Source organism: Mustelus asterias, chromosome 21, assembly GCF_964213995.1.
Source record: "Mustelus asterias chromosome 21, sMusAst1.hap1.1, whole genome shotgun sequence".
In the NCBI taxonomy this organism is placed as follows: Eukaryota; Metazoa; Chordata; class Chondrichthyes; order Carcharhiniformes; family Triakidae; genus Mustelus; species Mustelus asterias.
Window position 1 is genome coordinate 34,129,029 of NC_135821.1, and position 20,535 is coordinate 34,149,563.

The 20,535-nt window shown below is 46.3% G+C and overlaps 1 protein-coding gene across 1 annotated transcript in view; it reads right to left on the minus strand.

Moving 5' to 3' along the window:
* The window catches only part of LOC144509533 (adhesion G protein-coupled receptor B2-like), a 962,811-nt gene that overhangs the window by 602,549 nt on the left and 339,727 nt on the right, over window positions 1–20,535 (minus strand). Inside the window, exon 6 of the mRNA XM_078238437.1 lies at window positions 19,417–19,578. Coding sequence (XP_078094563.1) covers window positions 19,417–19,578 — 162 coding nt within the window. The remainder of the gene's footprint in view (window positions 1–19,416; window positions 19,579–20,535) is intronic.

Consider the following 20,535-nt stretch of genomic DNA (forward strand, 5'->3'; position numbering starts at 1 on the left):
CAGACTTTTTGGCCACAGCAGAAATGTAGCGAACAGTGTGAAACGTGACATAGGAAAGCACTTGCAACATTTGAAAACACAGCTCTGCGAGTACTTCCCAAAGTTCAACTGGAAAAGAAATCCCCTTGATGATGACATCCTCACAAGCCTGACCTTGAGAGAGCAAGACAGCCTTGTAGAACTCTGTTTTAAAGCTGGAATTTTCTCAGAACTACCTGACTGTAATTTGGCTTGATGTTGCCTCAGCATACCGAGAACTGTCCGACAAGGCAGTAAAGTTTCTGATGCCTGTTCTTACAACCTTTCTTTGCAAAACTGGATTTTCAGGGTTTGTCATATTGAAGACCAAATATCAGAATAAACTTAACGATGAACCAGATATCCGTTTGAGACTGTCATCCCCGGAACCTGACATACAGCATTTGCCGTCTGCAAAACAACATCAGCCATCTCATGAGGTAAGCATTATCTGTTTCCACTGGCAGGCTTACTGTAATGATGTGGAGATGTCGGCGTTGGACTGGGGTAAGCACAGTAAGAAGTCTCACAACACCAGGTTAAAGTCCAACAGGTTTATTTGGCAGCACTAGCTTTCTGAGCCCCAAGCCCCTTCTTCAGGTGAATGAGGACTCGTGTTCACAAACAGGGCATATAAAGACACAAACTCAATTTACAAGATAATGGGTGGAATGCGAGTCTTCACAGGTAACCAAGTCTTAAAGGTACAGACAATGTGAGTGGAGAGAGGGCCAAGCACAGGCCAAAGAGATGCGCATTGTCTCCAGCCAGCGAGACTCTGCAAGCCCAGGCAAATCGTGGGGGTCACAGATAGTGTGACATGAACCCAACGTTGTCTACGTGATACGCTGCAGGAAAGGATGTCCTGAGGCATGGTACATTGGTGAGACCATGCAGACGTTACGACAATGAATGAATGAACACCGCTCAACAATCACCAGGCAGGAGTGTTCCCTTCCAATCGGGGAACACTTCAGCAGTCACGGGCATTCAGCCTCTGATCTTCAGGTGGGCATTCTCCAGGGCGGCCTTCATGACGCACGGCGGCGCGGAGTCGCTGGGCAGAGACTGGTGGCCAGGTTCCGCACACATGAGGACGACCTCGGCCGGGATCTTGGGTTCATGTCACACTATCTGTGACCCCCACGACTTGCCTGGGCTTGCAGAGTCTCGCTGGCTGTCCTGGCTGGAGACAATGCGCATCTCTTTGGCCTGTGCTTGGCCCTCTCTCCACTCACAATGTCTGTACCTTTAAGTCTTGGTTACCTGTGAAGACTCGCATTCCACCCATTATCTTGTAAATTGAGTTTGTGTCTTTATATGCCCTGTTTGTGAACACGAGTCCTCACTCACCTGAAGAAGGGGCTTGGGGCTCCGAAAGCTAGTGCTGCCAAATAAACCTGTTGGACTTTAACCTGGTGTTGTGAGACGTCTTACCAGGCTTACTGTGCCCTGACGAGTGCAATGTATTTGTGAATGTGCATCATAAACTATTTGAAATAGCTGTGTTTTAACACCTTTTTGCTATATAAGTTTGAGGATGTCAAGAACAACAAAGAACAAAGAACAATACAGCACAGGAACAGGCCCTTCGGCCCTCCAAGCCCGCGCCGCTCCCCGGTCCAGGATTGAATCCTGAATCCAGGGTCCCCGCCCAATTTTCCAGCCTATCTACATACTAATATCCTATCCCCGAGCTGTCCCTCACAGCTATGATGCTTTGTTCATCACAACCTATTAACTCACCCCTACCCCCCCATTCCAGACCATGTGGTCTCCAGGGAGAGGCGAAAACCCAGAGTGAAAACCCCAGGGCCAATATGGGGAAAACAAAATCTGGGAAATTCCTCTCCGACCCCCTGAGGCGATCGAAACGAGTCCAGGAGATCACACTGGCCCTGATCGGAAAATGCTTCCCAACCCTATTCATTTCCACTTCCACGAACACCATATGAATTCCCTGCCCCCGAGACAGGTTCCCAACTATCCGCAGTCTCGCTCTGTACTGGCACCAGCAAGATGATCATAGAATGAAGCCTTGAAACGAGAAACAAAGAACAATTAGCCCGCGCTGCTCCCTGGTCCAAACTAGACCACTCTTTTGTATCCCTCCATTCCCACTCCGTTCATATAGCTGTCTAGATAAGTCTTAAACGTTCCCAGTGTGTCCGCCTCCACCACCTTGCCCGGGAACCCATTCCAGGCCCCCACGACCCTCTGTGTAAAATATGTCCTTCTGATATCTGTGTTAAACCTCCCCCCCTTCACCTTGAACCTATGACCCCTCGTGAACGTCACCACCGACCTGGGGAAAAGCTTCCCACCGTTCACCCTATCTATGCCTTTCATAATTTTATACACCTCTATTAAGTCTCCCCTCATCCTCTGTCTTTCCAAGGAGAACAACCCCAGTTTCCCCAATCTCTCCTCATAACCAAGCCCCTCCATACCAGGCAACATCCTGGTAAACCTCCTCTGTACTCTCTCCAAAGCCTCCACGTCCTTCTGGTAGTGTGGCGACCAGAACTGGACGCAGTATTCCAAATGCGGCCGAACCAACGTTCTATACATCTGCAACATCAGACCCCAACTTTTATACTCTATGCCCCGTCCTATAAAGGCAAGCATGCCATATGCCTTCTTCACCACCTTCTCCAACTGTGACGTCACCTTCAAAGATCTGTGGACTTGCACACCCAGGTCCCTCTGCGTCTCTACACCCTTTATGGTTCTTCCATTTATCGTGTAGCTCCTCCCTACATTATTCCCACCAAAATGCATCACTTCGCATTTATCAGGATTGAACTCCATCTGCCATTTCTTTGCCCAAATTTCCAGCCTATCAATATCCTTCTGTAGCCTCTGACAATGTTCCTCACTATCTGCAAGTCCTGCCAGTTTTGTGTCGTCCGCAAACTTACTGATCACCCCAGTTACTCCTTCTTCCAGATCATTTATATAAATCACAAACAGCAGAGGTCCCAATACAGAGCCCTGCGGTACACCACTAGTCACAGGCCTCCAGCCGGAAAAAGACCCTTCCACTACCACCCTCTGTCTTCTATGACCAAGCCGGTTCTCCACCCATCTAGCCACCTCCCCCTTTATCCCATGAGATCCAACCTTTTTCACTAGCCTACCATGAGGGACTTTGTCAAACGCTTTACTAAAGTCCATATAGACAACATCCACGGCCCTTCCTTCGTCAACCATTTTGGTCACTTCTTCAAAAAACACCACCAGGTTAGTGAGGCATGACCTCCCTCTCACAAAACCATGCTGACTATCGTTAATGAGTTTATTCCTTTCTAAATGCGCATACATCCTATCTCTAAGAATCTTCTCCAACAACTTCCCCACCACGGACGTCAAGCTCACCGGCCTATAATTACCCGGGTTATCCTTCCTACCCTTCTTAAATAACGGGACCACATTGGCTATGTCCTGGCAGTTTTGAATAAACTGAAGGTCGATAAGTCCCCTGGGCCTGATAAAATATATCCTAGGATTCTTTGGGAGGCAAGGGATGAGACTGCAGAGCCTTTGGCTTTGATCTTTGGGTCCTCGCTGTCCACGGGGATGGTGCCAGAGGACTGGAGAATGGCGAATGTTGTTCCTCTGTTTAAGAAAGGGAATAGAAATGACCCTGGTAATTATAGACCGGTTAGTCTTACTTCGGTGCTTGGTAAATTGATGGAAAAAGTCCTTAGGGATGGGATTTACGACCATTTAGAAAGATGCAGATTAATCCGGAATAGTCAGCACGGATTCGTGAAGGGCAAGTCGTGCCTCACAAATTTGATTGAATTTTTTGAGGAGGTAACTAAGTGTGTTGATGAAGGTAGGGCAGTTGATGTCATATACATGGGTTTTAGTAAGGTGTTTGATAAGGTCCCTCATGGTCGGCTTATGATGAAAGTGAGGAGGTGTGGGATAGAGGGAAAGTTGGCCGATTGGTTAGGTAACTGGCTGTCTGATCGAAGACAGAGGGTGGTGGTGGATGGAAAATTTTCGGATTGGAGGCAGGTTGCTAACGGAGTGCCGCAGGGATCAGTGCTTGGTCCTCTGCTCTTTGTGATTTTTATTAATGACTTAGAGGAGGGGGCTGAAGGGTGGATCAGTAAATTTGCTGATGACACCAAGATTGGTGGAGTACTGGATGAGGTGGAGGGCTGTTGTAGGCTGCAAAGAGACATAGATAGGATGCAAAGCTGGGCTGAAAAATGGCAAATGGAGTTTAACCCTGATAAATGTGAGGTGATTCATTTTGGTAGGACTAATTTAAATGTGGATTACAGGGTCAAAGGTAGGGTTCGGAAGACTGTGGAAGAACAGAGAGATCTTGGGGTCCGTATCCACAGATCTCTAAAGGTTGCCACTCAAGTGGATAGAGCTGTGAAGAAGGCCTATCGTGTGTTAGCTTTTATTAACAGGGGGTTGGAGTTTAAGAGCCGGGGGGTTATGCTGCAACTGTACAGGACCTTGGTGAGACCACATTTGGAATATTGTGTGCAGTTCTGGTCACCTCACTATAAGAAGCATGTGGAAGCGTTGGAAAGAGTGCAGAGGAGATTTACCAGGATGTTGCCTGGTTTGGAGGGTAGGTCTTATGAGGAAAGGTTGAGGGAGCTAGGGCTGTTCTCCCTGGAGCGGAGGAGGCTGAGGGGAGACTTAATAGAGGTTTATAAAATGATGAAGGGGATAGATAGAGTGAACGTTCAAAGACTATTTCCTCGGGTGGATGGAGCTATTACAAGGGGGCATAACTATAGGGTTCGTGGTGGGGGATATAGGAAGGATATCAGAGGTAGGTTCTTTACGCAGAGTGGTTGGGGTGTGGAATGGACTGCCTGCAGTGATAGTGGAGTCAGACACTTTAGGAATACTTAAGCGGTTATTGGATAGGCACATGGAGCACACCAGGATGACAGGGAGTGGGATAGTTTGATCTTGGTTTCAGATAAAGCTCGGCACAACATCGTGGGCCGAAGGGCCTGTTCTGTGCTGTACTGTTCTATGTTCTATGAATCCCATCAGTCGTAGTCTATATAAAAAAACTTTATAGCGGCTTGTATACGTTGTGGTCCACAAAAACTTTTGATGATGATCTAGTGGTCCGCATAAAGGAAAAGTTGGGGGCAACTGCCTTACTTCGTCAAATGCTGCTTTGATGTCAAGGGCAGCCAATCTCACTTTTGTTCACTCTTTTGTCCACATTTGGACTAAGGCTGCAATGAGGTCAGGAGGCAAGTTTCCCTGGTGGAATCCAAACCGACCATCAGTTAAGCAGATTATTGCAGTGTAAGAGCCGGTTGTTAGTGCTGTTAACAACACCTTCCATCACTTTGCTTGTGATCAAGATGAGGTTCATGTCACCATAACTGGTTTGATTGGATTTGTCCTTTTTGTGTACAGGACGTACCTACGCAATTTGCCACATTGCCAAATAGCTGCCAGTGTTACAATTGTACTTTAACCTGGTGTTGTTAAACTTCTTACAGTGTTACAATTGTACAGGAACTGCTTGGCTAGGGGCAGGGCTAGTTCGGTAGTACAAGTCTTCAGGCCTATGGCTGGGATATTTTCAGGACCCACAGCCGTTGCAGTATCCAATGCCTTCAGCTGCTTCTTGATTTCAACTGGAGGGAATCAAATTGACTGAATATGGTTATCTGTGATGCTGCAGACCTCAGGGGGAGGGGCTAAGATGGATCCTCCACTTGGCACTTCTGGCTGATAATGGTTACAAACGCTTCAGCCTTCCCTCCCTTTTGCACTGATGTTCTGGCTTCCCCAACAATGAAGGTGGGGATATTACTGGACTTTCCTCCTCCAGATAGTTGTTTAATTGTTCACCACCATTCATGACTGGATGTGACAAGACTGTAGAGCTTTGATCTGATCCATTGGTTGTGGAATTGCTTAGCTCTAAAACTCTTAATGTTTCTCTCTACAGTAACTTCATTGCAAGCCTACTTGTGACACTAAAATACTTCACTGTTTGGCACACATGTAGTCCTATTTTGTAGCTTCCTGAAGTTGACACCTTATTTTTTGATATATGATGGTGTTCTTGGCATGCTCTCCTGCATTGTTTCATTGAACAAGGATTTGGATTTGATTTGATTTGATTTATTATTGTCACATGTATTAGTATACTGTGAAAAGTATTGTTTCTTCCGCGCTATACAAAGCATACCGTTCAGAGAGAAGGAAATGAGAGACTGCAGAATGTAGTGTTACAGTCATAGCTATTTTGATTTGATTTGCTTTATTATTGTCACATGTATTAACATACAGTGAAAAGTATTGTTTCTTGCACGCTATACAGACAAAACATACCGTTCATAGAGAAGGAAACGAGAGAGTGCAGAATGTAGTGTTACAGTCATAGCTAGGGTGTAGAGAAAGATCAACTTAATGCAAGGTAAGTTCAAAAGCCTGACAGCAGCAGGGAAGAAGCTGTTCTTGAGTCGGTTGGTGGGAAGAAGCTGTTCTTGAGTCGGTTGGTACATGACCTCAGACTTTTGTATCATTTTCCCGAAGAAGGTGGAAAAGAGAATGTCCGTGGTGAGTGGGGTCCTTAATTATGCTGGCTGCTTTGCCAAGGCAGCGGGAGTCAATGAATGGTTTGCATGATGGATTGGGCAACATTTATGAACTTTTGTAGTTCCTTGCGGTCTTGGGCAGAGCAGGAGCCATACCAAGCTGTGATACAACCGGAAAGAATGCTTTCAATGGTGCATCTGTAAAAGTTGGTGAGAGTCGTAGCTGACATGCCAAAGTTCCTTAGTCTTCTGAGAAAGTAGAGTCATTGGTGGGCTTTTTTAACTATACTGTCAGCCTAAAAACTTGAAGCTCTCGACCCCTTCTACTTCGCCCCTGTCGATGTTCTTCTTTACGCTTCCTGAAGTCGATGACAATCTCCTTCGTTTTGTTGACATTGAGGGAGAGATTATTGTTACTGCACCAGCTCACCAGATTCTCTATCTTATTCCTGTACTCTATCTCGTCATTGTTTGAGATCCGACCCACTACAGTGGTGTCGTCAGCAAACTTGAAAATCGAATTGTAGGGGAATTTGGCCACACAATCAGAGCTCTATAAGGAGTATAGTAAGGGGCTGAGAACACAGCCACCAGATTCTCTATCTAATTCCTGTACTCTGTCCCGTCATTGTTTGAGATCTGACCCACTACAGTGGTGTCATCAGCAAACTTGAAAATCGAGTTCAAAATCAATTAATCCCTTGACTTTATGGTAATGGTAAAGTGAGGGATATACCAGGCCATGAGCTTACAGACTATGGCTGAGTAAAATTCTGCTGCTGCTGATGGCCCACCGTGCCTCACGAATGACCAGTGTTAAACTTTTAGATCTGTCCCGAATCTGGTCACACACTGGTGATATCATGCAATACAATAGAAGCTATGCTCAACGTAAAGACAGGACTTTGTCTTCACAAAGACTGTGAGAGGTTCACTTTCATGGACAGATGCTGCAATGGTACATTGGTGAGCACAGTAAGAAGTCTCACCAGGTTAAAGTCCAACAGGCTTATTTGGTAGCAAAAGCCACTAGCTTTTGGAGCGCTGCTCCTTCATCAGGTAAGTGGGAGTTCTGTTCACAAACAGGGCATATAAAGACACAAACTCAATTTACAAAATAATGGTTGGAATGCGAGTCTTTACAGGTAATCAAGTCTTAAAGGTACAGACAATGTGAGTGGAGAGAGTGTTAAGCACAGGTTAAAAAGATGTGTATTGTCTCCAGACAGGACAGTTAGTGAGATTTTGCAAGCACCTCTCTCTCACACACTCCTCAACCACCTCATACACCAGCTCTCCAGCAAACGCCGCATCCTGGAAACCAAGATAGAGTCCATATTCTCAACTTGCGTTCAGGATGCAGACCAGCTGCGAAACTCTGCCAAGCAGTCAAGACAAAGGAACTACGCCATCTACATGCACACCAAGAACAGGAAACGTGAGAAACTCGGCATCACCACCAGCAGCAACCAAGTCTCTCCCAGTACCACAGTAGAAAACAGTACCACTGCAGGGAAGTCCATTGTCAACTTGTTGGACTACACACTTCAACCAGATGAAATTGAAGTTCTCAGCCGAGGGCTCAATTTCTGCCCCATCACCAAAATAGACCCCATCAGTCTCGCAGCAGACACAGAGGAATTCATCAGGCGAATGAGGCTGCGGGAGTTCTTCCACAAACCCCAAGAGGCCAACGGCGAACACAATGAGACAGCCAATGAACGGAACAGCTGACAGAAAGATCTGCAGTGCAGCAACCGAAGAGGAAAGAGTTGAATTGGACTCCTCCGGAAGGCTGCTGCCCTTGACTTGACATGTATGCCCAAGCCGTCAGGAGGTGCATCAACACCAGATTCATCAGCTGCACTCACAAGACAGCCCCGAACATCACCCAAGCACAACGCAACGCCATCCGCGCTCTCAAGACCAACCGCAACATTGTCATCAAACCAGCAGACAAAGGAGGGGCCATCGTCAGACTGAACAGAATGGATTACTGCAAAGAAGTGTACCGACAACTGAACAACGAGGAACACTACAGTTACCCGCAGATCTGACCAAAGAACACACCCGTCAACTCAACACACTGATCAAGACCTTTGATCCGGAGCTTCAGAGCACCCTCCGTGCTCTCATCCCACGTACTCCCCGCGTTGGAGATCTCTACTGCCTCCCGAAGATACACAAGGCAAACACACCCGGCGTCCCATCGTATCGGGCAATGGGACCCTGTGCAAGAACCTCTCCGGCTATGTCGAGGGCATCCTGAAACCCATTGTACAAAAAACCCCCAGCTTTTGTCGCGACACTACGGACTTCCTACAGAAACTCAACACACATGGAGCAGTTGAACCAGGAGCACTCCTCGTCACAATGGATGTCTCGGCACTCTACACCAGCATCCCCCACGACAATGGCATTGCTGCAACTGCCTCAGTACTCAACGCCGACAACTGGCAGTCTCCAGATGCAATTTTACAACTCATCCGCTTCATCCTGGACCACAATGTCTTCAGCTTCAACAACCAGTTCTTCATCCAGACACACGGAACAGCCATGGGGACCAAATTCACACCTCAATATGCCAACATCTTCATGCACAGGTTCGAACAAGACCCCTTCACCGCACAGGACCTTCAACTGATGCTATACACTCGATACATTGATGACATTTTCTTCCTTTGGACTCATGGTGAACAATCACTGAAACAACTATATGATGACATCAACAAGTTCCATCCCATCATCAGACTCACCATGGACTACTCTCCGGAATCGGTTGCATTCTTGGACACACGCATCTCCATCAAGGACGGTCACCTCAGCATTTCACTGTACCGCAAGCACACGGATAACCTCACGATGCTCCACTTCTCCAGCTTCCACCCTAAACATGTTAAAGAAGCCATCCCCTACAGACAAGCCCTCCGTATAAACAGGAGCTGCTCAGATGAGGAGGATCGCAACAGACGCTGAAAGATGCCTTCATAAGAACAGGATATGGCGCTCGACTCATCGATCGACAGTTCCGACGCGCCACAGCGAAAAACCGCACCGACCTCCTCAGAAGACAAACACGGGACACGGCGGACAGAGTACCCTTCATCGTCCAGTACTTCCCCGGAGCAGAGAAGCTACGACATCTTCTCCGGAGCCTTCAATATGTCATTGATGAAGATGAACATCTCGCCAAGGCCATCCCCACACCCCCACTTCTTGCCTTCAAACAACCGCCCAACCTCAAACAGATCATTGTCCGCAGCAAACTACCCAGCCTTCAGGAGAACAGTGACCAAGACACCACACAACCCTGCCACAGCAACCTCTGCAAGACGTGCCGGATCGTCGACATGGATGCCATCATCTCACGTGAGAACACCATCCACCAGGTACACGGTACATACTCTTGCAACTCGGCCAACGTTGTCTACCTGATATGCTGCAGGAAAGGATGTCCCGAGGCATGGTACATTGGGGAAACCATGCAGACGCTACGACAACGGATGAATGAACACCGCTTGACAATCACCAGGCAAGAGTGTTCTCTTTCTGTTGAGGAACACTTCGGCGGTCACAGGCATTCGGCCTCTGATCTTCGGGTAAGCGTTCTCCAAGGCGGCCTTCACTACACACGACAACGCAGAGTCGCTGAGCAGAGACTGATAGCCAAGTTTCGCACACATGAGGACGGCCTCAACCGGGATCTTGGGTTCATGTCACACTGTAACCCCCACAACTTGCCTGGGCTTGCAAAATCTCACTAACTGTCCTGTCTGGAGACAATACACATCTTTTTAACCTGTTCTTAACGCTCTCTCCACTCACATTGTCTGTACTTTTAAGACTTGATTACCTGTAAAGACTCGCATTCCAACCATTATTTTGTAAATTGAGTTTGTGTCTTTATATGCCCTGTTTGCGAACAGAACTCCCACTTACCTGATAAAGGAGCAGCGCTCCGAAAGCGAGTGGCTTTTGCTACCAAATAAACCTGTTGGACTTTAATCTGGTGTTGTGAGACTTCTTACTGTGTTTACCCCAGTCCAACGCCAGCATCTCCGCATCATGACTACATTGGTGAGACCATAAGACATAGGAGCAGAATTAGGTCACTTGGCCCATCGAGTCTGCTCCACCATTCAATCATAGCTGATATTTTTCTCATCCGCATTCTCCTGCCTTTTCCCCATAACCCCTGATCCCCTTATTAATCAAGAACCTATCTATCTCTGTCTTAAAGACACTCAATGACCTGGCCTCCACAGCCTTCCACAGATTCACCACTCTCTGGCTAAAGAAATTCCTCCTCATCTCTGTTTTAAAGGATCGTCCCTTTAGTCTGAGGTTCTGCCCTCTGGTTCTAGTTTTTCCTGCTTGTGGAAACACCCTCTCCACGTCCACTCTATCCAGGCTTCCCAGTATCCTGTAAATTTCAATAAGATCCCCCCTCATCCTTCTGAACTTCAATGAGTACAGACCTAGAGTCCTCAGCTGTTCCTAATACAACAAGCTAATTTGTTCGAAGTGGTGCAGGACAGAAGGAGAGATTCTCAGCAGGAGTACTGAGGGTGAGTAAAGTGCTGTGATTTATTTATTTAATCCGTTTTTTCGCGGGCTTTTTTCAAAGGTTTAAACTCTGAGGAAGTGGGAGTAGGCTGCAGGGGATTCTGGGAGATTGTGTTTTTTAGTGTAAAAGTCACTCTATACAGCGGGCAGCGTCGGGAGATGGCAGCGGAGTGAGTGGGAAGCTGAGTGAAAGCTGTAAGGGCTTTGGCTCACAGGGCTTCAGGGGAAAGGGCGAGCAGGGGTGAGTTTAATTCATTTTTGCTGTTTCTACCTGGTACTGGCAAGGTATCTAGAGGGGCTGGGTGTGCAGGCAGTGCTATGTTCCTCTTGCACTATGTTTGAGGTGAGGGACGACGTCAGTGTTCCTGCTGATTACACCTGTGGGAAGTGCACCCATCTGCAGCCCCTCCAAAACAGTGTTAGGGAACTGGAGCTGGAGTTGGATGAACTTAGGATCATTAGGGACGCAGAGGTGGCTATAGACAGAAGCTTTAGGGATACAGTCACTCCGAGGAATGAAAATAGATGGGTGACGGTGAGAGGGGCTGGGAGGAAGCAGTCAGTGCAGGGATCCCCTGTGGTCGTTCCCCTTCGCAACAAGTATTCCGCTTTGGATACGGTTTAGGGGGAACGACATACCAGTGGTGAGCCGCAGTGAGAGGATCTCCAGCACTGTGTCCGTCTCTGTGGCTCAGAAGGGTAAGGGGGAGAGCGGGAGGGCAATAGTTATTGTGGACTCGTTAGTTAGAGGGATAGATAGGAGGTTCTGTGGCAGCAAAAGAGACTCACGGATGGTATGTTGCCTACCGGATGCCAGGGTCCGTGACGTCTCGGACCGTGTCTTCCGGATTCTTAAGGGGGAGGGGAAACAGTCACAAGTCGTGGTACACATTGGTACCAACGACATAGGTAAGAGAAGGGACGGGGATTTAAAACAGGAATTTCGGGAGCTGGGCTGGAAGCTGAGAGCCAAGACAAAACATGTGGTCATCTCTGGTATGTCACCGGTGCCACGTGATAGCGAGTTGAGAAACAGGGAAAGAGTGCAGTTAAACATATGGTTGCAGGGATGGTGTAGGAGGGAGGGTTTCAGATATGTGGATAATTGGAACACATTCTGGGGAAGGTGGGACCTGTACAAACAGGACGGGGTGCACCTGAACCAGAGGGGCACCAATATCCTGGGAGGGAAATTTGCTACGGCTCTGCAGGGGGGTTTAAACTAATTTGTCAGGGGAGTGGGAAAAGGAGTTGTAGTCCAGAAGTCAGTGTTGAGGGTGGTGAGGTATTGGGGAATGTATCAAGGTCAAGGGTGGGTACCGGTACACAGGAAGGTGGGTTGAAGTGTGTCTTCTTCAAGGCAAGGAGCATCCGGAACAAAGTAGATGAGCTTGGGGCGTGTATTGGTACTTGGGACTACGATGTTGTGGCCATTACGGAGACGTGGGTAGAACAAGGCAGGAATGGTTGTTGGACGTTCCGGGGTATAGATGTTTCAGTAAGTGTAGGGAAGCTGGTAAAAGAGGTGATGGAGTGGCATTGTTAATCAAGGATAGTTTAACGGCTGTGGAAAGGCACTTCGAGGGGGATCTGCACACTGAGGTAATATGGGCTGAAGTTAGAAATAGGAAAGGAGTGGTCACGTTGTTAGGAGTTTACTATAGGCCCCCAAATCGTAATAGAGATGTGGAGGAAGAAATTGCTAAGCAGATTATGGATATGTGTGGGGGTCACAGGGTAGTCGTCATGGGGGACTTTAACTTTCCAAATATTGATTGGAACCTTTGTAGGTCAAATAGTTCGGATGGGGCAGTTTTTGTGCAGTGTGTGCAGGACGGTTTCCTGACACAATATGTGGATAGGCCGACAAGAGGTGAGGCCACATTGGATTTGGTACTGGGAAATGAACCGGGCCCAAGTGTTAGATTTGGTTGTGGGAGAGCACTTTGGAGATAGTGACCACAATTCGGTGTCTTTTGTTATTGCAGTGGAGAGGGATAGGGCCGTACGGCAGGGCAAGGTTTACAATTGGGGGAGAGGTAATTATGATGCGATTAGGCAAGAATTAGGGGGCATAAGATGGGAACAGAAACTGTCAGAGAAAGGAACTAATGAAAAGTGGAACTTTTTCAAGGAACAAATACTGGGTGTCCTTGATAGGTATGCCCCTGTCAGGCAGGGATGAAATGGCCGAGTGAGGGAACCATGGTTCACGAAAGAGGTGGAATGTCTTGTGAAAAGGAAGAGGGAAGCTTATGTAGGGATGAGGAAATAAGGTTCAGATGGCTCGATTGAGGGTTACAAGTTAGCAAGGAATGAGCTGAAAAAGGGGCTTAGGAGAGCTAGGAGGGGACATGAGAAGTCCTTGGCGGGTCGGATCAAGGAAAACCCCAAGGCTTTTTACTCTTATGTGAGGAATAAAAGAATGACCAGGGTGAGGTTAGGGACGGTCAAGGACAGTAGTGGGAACTTGTGTATGGAGTCAGTGGAGATAGGCGAGGTGATGAATGAATACTTTTCTTCAGTGTTCACCAAGGAGAGGGGCCATGTTTTTGAGGAAGAGAAGGTGTTACAGGCTAATAGGCTGGAGGAAATAGATGTTCGGAGGGAGGATGTACTGGCAGTTTTGAATAAACTGAAGGTCGATAAGTCCCCTGGGCCTGATGAAATATATCCTAGGATTCTTTGGGAGGCAAGGGATGAGATTGCAGAGCCTTTGGCTTTGATCTTTGGGTCCTCACAGTCCACGGGGATGGTGCCAGAGGACTGGAGAGTGGCGAATGTTATTACTCTGTTTAAGAAAGGGAATAGAAATGACCCTGGTAATTACAGACCGGTTAGTCTTACTTCAGTGCTTGGTAAATTGATGGAAAAGGTCCTTAGGGATGGGATTTACGACCATTTAGAAAGATGCAGATTAATCCGGGATAGTCAGCACGGATTCGTGAAGGGCAAGTCGTGCCTCACAAATTTGATTGAATTTTTTGAGGAGGTAACTAAGTGTGTTGATGAAGGTAGGGCAGTTGATGTCATATACATGGATTTTAGTAAGGCGTTTGATAAGGTCCCTCATGGTCGGCTTATGATGAAAGTAAGGGGGTGTGGGATAGAGGGAAAGTTGGCAGATTGGATAGGTAACTGGCTGTCTGATCGAAGACAGAGGGTGGTGGTGGATGGAAAATTTTCGGACTGAAGGCAGGTTGCTAGCGGAGTGCCACAGGGATCAGTGCTTGGTCCTCTGCTCTTTGTGACTTTTATTAATGACTTAGAGGAGGGGGCTGAAGGGTGGATCAGTAAATTTGCTGATGACACCAAGATTGGTGGAGTAGTGGATGAGGTGGAGGGCTGTTGTAGGCTGCAAAGAGACATAGATAGGATGCAAAGCTGGGCTGAAAAATGGCAAATGGAGTTTAACCCTGATAAATGTGAGGTGATTCATTTTGGTAGGTCTAATTTAAATGGGTCAAAGGTAGGGTTCTGAAGACTGTGGAGGAACAGAGAGATCTTGGGGTCCATATCCACAGATCTCTAAAGGTTGCCACTCAAGTGCATAGAGCTGTGAAGAAGGCCTATCATGTGTTAGCTTTTATTAACAGGGGGTTGGAGTTTATGAGCCGTGGGATTATGCTGCAACTGTACAGGACCTTAGTGAGACCACATTTGGAATATTGTGTGCAGTTCTGGTCACCTCACTATAAGAAGGATGTGGAAGTGCTGGAAAGAGTGCAGAGGAGATTTACCAGGGTGCTGCCTGGTTTGGAGGGTAGGTCTTATGAGGAAAGGTTGAGGGAGCTAGGGCTGTTCTCTCTGGAGTGGAGGAGGCTGAGGGGAGACTTAATAGAGGTTTATAAAATGATGAAGGGGATAGATAGAGTGAACGTTCAAAGACTATTTCCTCGGGTGGATGGAGCTATTACAAGGGGGCATAACTATAGGGTTCATGGTGGGGGATATAGGAAGGATATCAGAGCTAGGTTCTTTATGCAGAGAGTGGTTGGGGTGTGGAATGGACTGCCTGCAGTGATAGTGGAGTCAGACACTTTAGGAATATTTAAGCGGTTATTGGATAGGCACATGGAGCACACCAGGATGATAGGGAGTGGGATAGCTTGATCTTGGCTTCAGATAAAGCTCGGCACAACATCGTGGGCCAAAGGGCCTGTTCTGTGCTCCTCTATGTTCTAAGTTCTTCATTCCAGGGATCATTTCTTTCCTCTTGACCCTTTCCAAGGCCAACACATCCTTCCTTATATACGGGGCCCAAAACTGCTCACAAAACCAAATGGGGTCTGACCAGAGCCTTATACAGCCTCAGAAGTACATCACTGCTCTTGTATTCTAGCCCTCTCGACATGAATGCTAACATTGCATTTACCTTCCTAATTGTTGACTGAACCTAGAACAAAGAACAGTACAGCACAGGAAACAGGCCCTTCGGCCCTCCAAGCCTGTGCCGCTCCTTGGTCCAACTAGACCAATCGTTTGTATCCCTCCATTCCCAGGCTGCTCATGTGACTATCCAGGTAAGTCTTAAACGATGTCAGCGTGCCTGCCTCCACCACCCTACTTGGCAGCGCATTCCAGGCCCCCACCACCCTCTGTGTAAAAAACGTCCCTCTGATGTCTGAGTTATACTTCGCCCCTCTCAGCTTGAGCCCGTGACCCCTCGTGATCGTCACCTCCGACCTGGGAAAAAGCTTCCCACTGTTCACCCTATCTATACCCTTCATAATCTTGTATACCTCTATTAGATCTCCCCTCATTCTCCGTCTTTCCAAGGAGAACAACCCCAGTCTACCCAATCTCTCCTCATAGCTAAGACCCTCCATACCAGGCAACATCCTGGTAAACCTTCTCTGCACTCTCTCCAATGCCTCCACGTCCTTCTGGTAGGGCGGCGACCAGAACTGGACGCAGTACTCCAAATGTGGCCTAACCAGCGTTCTATACAGCTGCATCATCAGACTCCAGCTTTTATACTCTATACCCCGTCCTATAAAGGCAAGCATACCATATGCCTTCTTCACCACCTTCTCCACCTGTGTTGCCACCTTCAAGGATTTGTGGACTTGCACACCTAGGTCTCTCTGTGTTTCTATACTCCTGATGACTCTGCCATTTATTGTATAACTCCTCCCTACATTATTTCTTCCAAAATGCATCACTTCGCATTTATCCGGATTAAATTCCATCTGCCACCTCTCCACCCAATTTTCCAGCCTATCTATATCCTGCTGTATTGCCCGACAATGCTCTTCGCTATCCGCAATTCCAGCCATCTTCGTGTCATCCGCAAACTTGCTGATTACACCAGTTACACCTTCTTCCAAATCATTTATATATATCACAAATAGCAGAGGTCCCAGTACGGAGCCCTGCGGAACACCACTGGTCACAGACCTCCAGCCGGAAAAAGACCCTTCGACCACTACCCTCTGTCTCCTATGGCCAAGCCAGTTCTCCACCCATCTAGCCACTTCTCCTTGTATCCCATGAGCCTTAACCTTCTTAACCAACCTGCCATGTGGGACTTTGTCAAATGCCTTACTGAAATCCATATAGACGACATCCACGGCCCTTCCTTCATCAACCGTTTTTGTCACTTCCTCAAAAAACTCCACCAAATTTGTAAGGCACGACCTCCCTCTTACAAAACCATGCTGTCTGTCACTAATGAGATTGTTCCGTTCTAAATGCACATACATCCTGTCTCTAAGAATCCTCTCCAACAACTTCCCTACCACGGACGTCAAGCTCACCGGCCTATAATTTCCTGGGTTATCCCTGCTACCCTTCTTAAACAACGGGACCATATTCGCTATCCTCCAATCCTCAGGGACCTCACCCGTGTCCAAAGAAGCGACAAAGATTTCCATCAGAGGCCCAGCAATTTCACCTCTCGTCTCCCTGAGCAGTCGAGGATAGATGCCATCAGGCCCTGGGGCTTTGTCAGTTTTAATGTTCCCTAAGAAACCTAACACTTCCTCTCTTGTAATGGAGATTTTCTCTAACGGGTCAACACCTCCCTCCGAGACACTCCCGGTTAACACGCCCCTCTCCTTCGTGAATACCGATGCAAAGTATTCATTTAGGATCTCCCCTATTCCCTTGGGTTCTAAGCATAATTCCCCTCCTTTGTCCCTGAGAGGTCCGATTTTCTCCCTGACAACTCTTTTGTTCCTAATGTATGAATAGAATGCCTTAGGATTCTCCTTAATCCTGCCTGCCAAGAACATCTCGTGACCTCTTTTTGCCCTTCTAACTCCCCGTTTGAGATCTTTCCTACTCTCTCTGTATTCCTCCAGAGCTCCATCTGTTTTCAGTTGCCTGGACTTAACGTACGCCTCCCTTTTCATTTTAATCAGATCCTCAATTTCCCTACACATCAACCTTAAGAGAATCTTGAACAATGACTCCCAAGTCCCTTTGTGTTTCTGATTTCCTTAGCATTTCCCCATTTAGAAAATAGTCTATGCCTCCATTCCTCCTTTCAAACTGCATAGCCTCACATTGTATTCCATCTGCCACTTCTTTGCCCACTCTCCTAACCTGTCCAAGTCCTTCTGCAGCCCCCCTGCTTCCTCAATACTACCTGTCCCTCTACATGTCTTTGTATCATCTGCAAACTTAGCAACAGTGCCTTCCGTTCCTTCTCCCAAATCATTCATGTATATTGTGAGGACAAGGTCTAGCGTGTGTTTACCTTTTGCTCCTTCCTTCACCAACGGCCACAGACCCAAACTGGTATATATGTCCTTTAGCACTTGGTCAGCAGTTGTGCTATTGAGTCACTTTTGATGATCAACATTGCATCTCCCAGAATACATTCTGTGCCCTTGCCACCCTCAGTGCTTCATCCAACTGGTGCCCTTCATGGAGAAGTACCGATTCATTAGCTGATGAAGGGCAGTAGGTGATAATCAATCAGTCAGAGATTTTCCTTGCCCATGTTTGACCTCATGAGACTTCATGAGTTCTGGAGTCAATGTTGAGGATTCCTAGCGGAACTCACACCCGACTGTACACTACTGTGCCACGGCCTCTGATCGGTTTGTCCTGTTGGTGGGACAGGACATACCCAGGGATGTCGGTGCTTGTGTTGGGAACATTGTCTCTAAGTAATTTGACAGTCAAGCTGTTGCTTGTGGGACAGCTCTCCCAACGTTGGCACAAGCTCCAGTTGTTAGTAAGGAGGACTTTGGGTGTATGAAGGACTTTGCAGGTCTTGGAGTGTACCATGTAAAGTTAAATTATTGTACCTAATCCAAAATATAGTATGGAAGCCCCTTTAATATAATACTCTAATAACATATTGTGAAAATAATATATCATAAAGTAACATTCAAGGTGTTAAAAGAGTACAAGATATAGTAGGAAATATCTCCTCTATTTGTTACCTATACCTTCATATAGTGAACATAAGAAAATTTCTCCCAGGCCGATATTCATGTTATTCAGATATTTAATATAAGTTTCCTTTGATTATTACTAGCTTTTTGAGAAATCATCTTCATATTTTATCCTTTGACAAAATTTAACCAATTTCCTTCAAAAGGAAGGGATACAGAATAGATTTTTACAAACCATAAAACCTGCAACGATACCTCACTGAGCTTTCCAGTAATACTCCAGCCGGAACTATCAATAGTTGCTGAGAGCAAGTTTGCAAGAAAATGGAAAAATTTGCAGAACATAAATATTCATGATATAGAAGATAGCAGGAGTGAGTAATGGTGTCTTATCACATATGGATTCAGATTATATAATAAATCATCAGAGCAAAGCAGGAATAGTCGATGAATGTCATTTGGTCTTGAACGCTATACATATTCTTGGAAATGTTGTTGTTTTATTTGTGATTATAATTAGGCATTTTGCTGCTTACAGTTTCAATGTGATGAGTATTACATCCAACAATATTATTGAAAAGATTGTACCATTGCTTATTACATGAAAAGTCAAAGGCACTGTTTATTACACTGTAATTGAGCCGATTGCCAATCGCAGAGCTTTCAATAGTGAAGTTGCACTAATGCAGAGGCCACAGAGGCAACAAGATGGTACCACATGAATGGTTGTCAGTCATAAAGCATAGATTGAAATACTACATTATTTTGGAAACATGCAGAGATATTGTGAGTTATAAATGGAGATTGCTGTCAACTACTAAGATTTAAATAGGCTAATCTATAGAGTCTGAAGCAGCATGTTAAAATTAGAGGCTGTTATCAAACAACAAGGTTTGGAGTGATAAGTTACTCTATTTAAGAACAAAGGAAATTACTTGAGCAGTCCTGATTGAAGCAGTCCCGGGCTTCAGCCTGGAGACCTTTACACTCTGTCCAACCTTGGGTCGAAATGCATTTGCGGATTCTCTGTTGCGTTCCATTTGAACATGTTACTGAGCACCTGTTCCATGGTCCCCACTGCAGCCACTGTCCTTCAACTGTCAACAGATAAGAGGAACATAAATTCCATAGTCACTACTGCCAGGCCTGGAATATAGCATTCGTCTTACCACTCACTGTATCCTTTTATGGAAGGGATTGGGGCTTATGACATGACAAATACTGTAGAGTTTTTTCCATACGTTAAATTGCAAACTGTCCTTCCCACCCTCCCTTCGCTATTTTTAAATGTATTTATGTCCAAGCAAAACAGAATTCACCAGCCAAGATGGGTGCAGGCTTGTCTGGCTTACTTTCACTCAGATTTTCCCCTTTCTTGGTAACATTTCCTGGGTCAGGAGCTGAGGATTTAGGCATAAGTATGAATTGACTCTGCACCACCCCAATGCTTTGTAAAACCAAGCAATCTTGTTGCAGCAGTTGTTGCAGCTTCTTGACAGCTGTGGCCTATCCCAATACACATAATAAACCATCCTGTTTGCAAAGTGAAAAGGAGGCAACAGAATTAGACCAATTGAGTTCCAGCCCTGATTTATGAGCATCAATTTACCTACAAAAAATAAGCATACTTTCAGTTCTGACCAACTTTCAGTTTTCTCTGTAGAAGAGGAATTAATGTGCAACTATATTGTACTAAATTCTAACAATCAATTCCCTTTCTGGCACTTAGCATTTTATGTACATTTATTGTTCTCAATAACTCATTTCATCAGAGTTTAATGTGCTCTATATTTTAAAACAGGTAATCAATCCTGTTTTGCGTTCTTTCAATGCAACATCATAAAAATTCCGAACAATTGCAAAAAATGGACACACCCAATGCAAAGTGTTTGGGACCAGAGAATATCTGTTCAAATATCTGGGAAGGCATAGTTGCTCTGTGGTTAGCACTGTTGCTTCACAATGCCAGGGATCCTGGTTCAATTCCCAGCTTGGGTCAAGATCTGTGCGGAGTCTGTATGTTCTCCTCGTGTCTGCGTGGGTTTCCTCCGGGT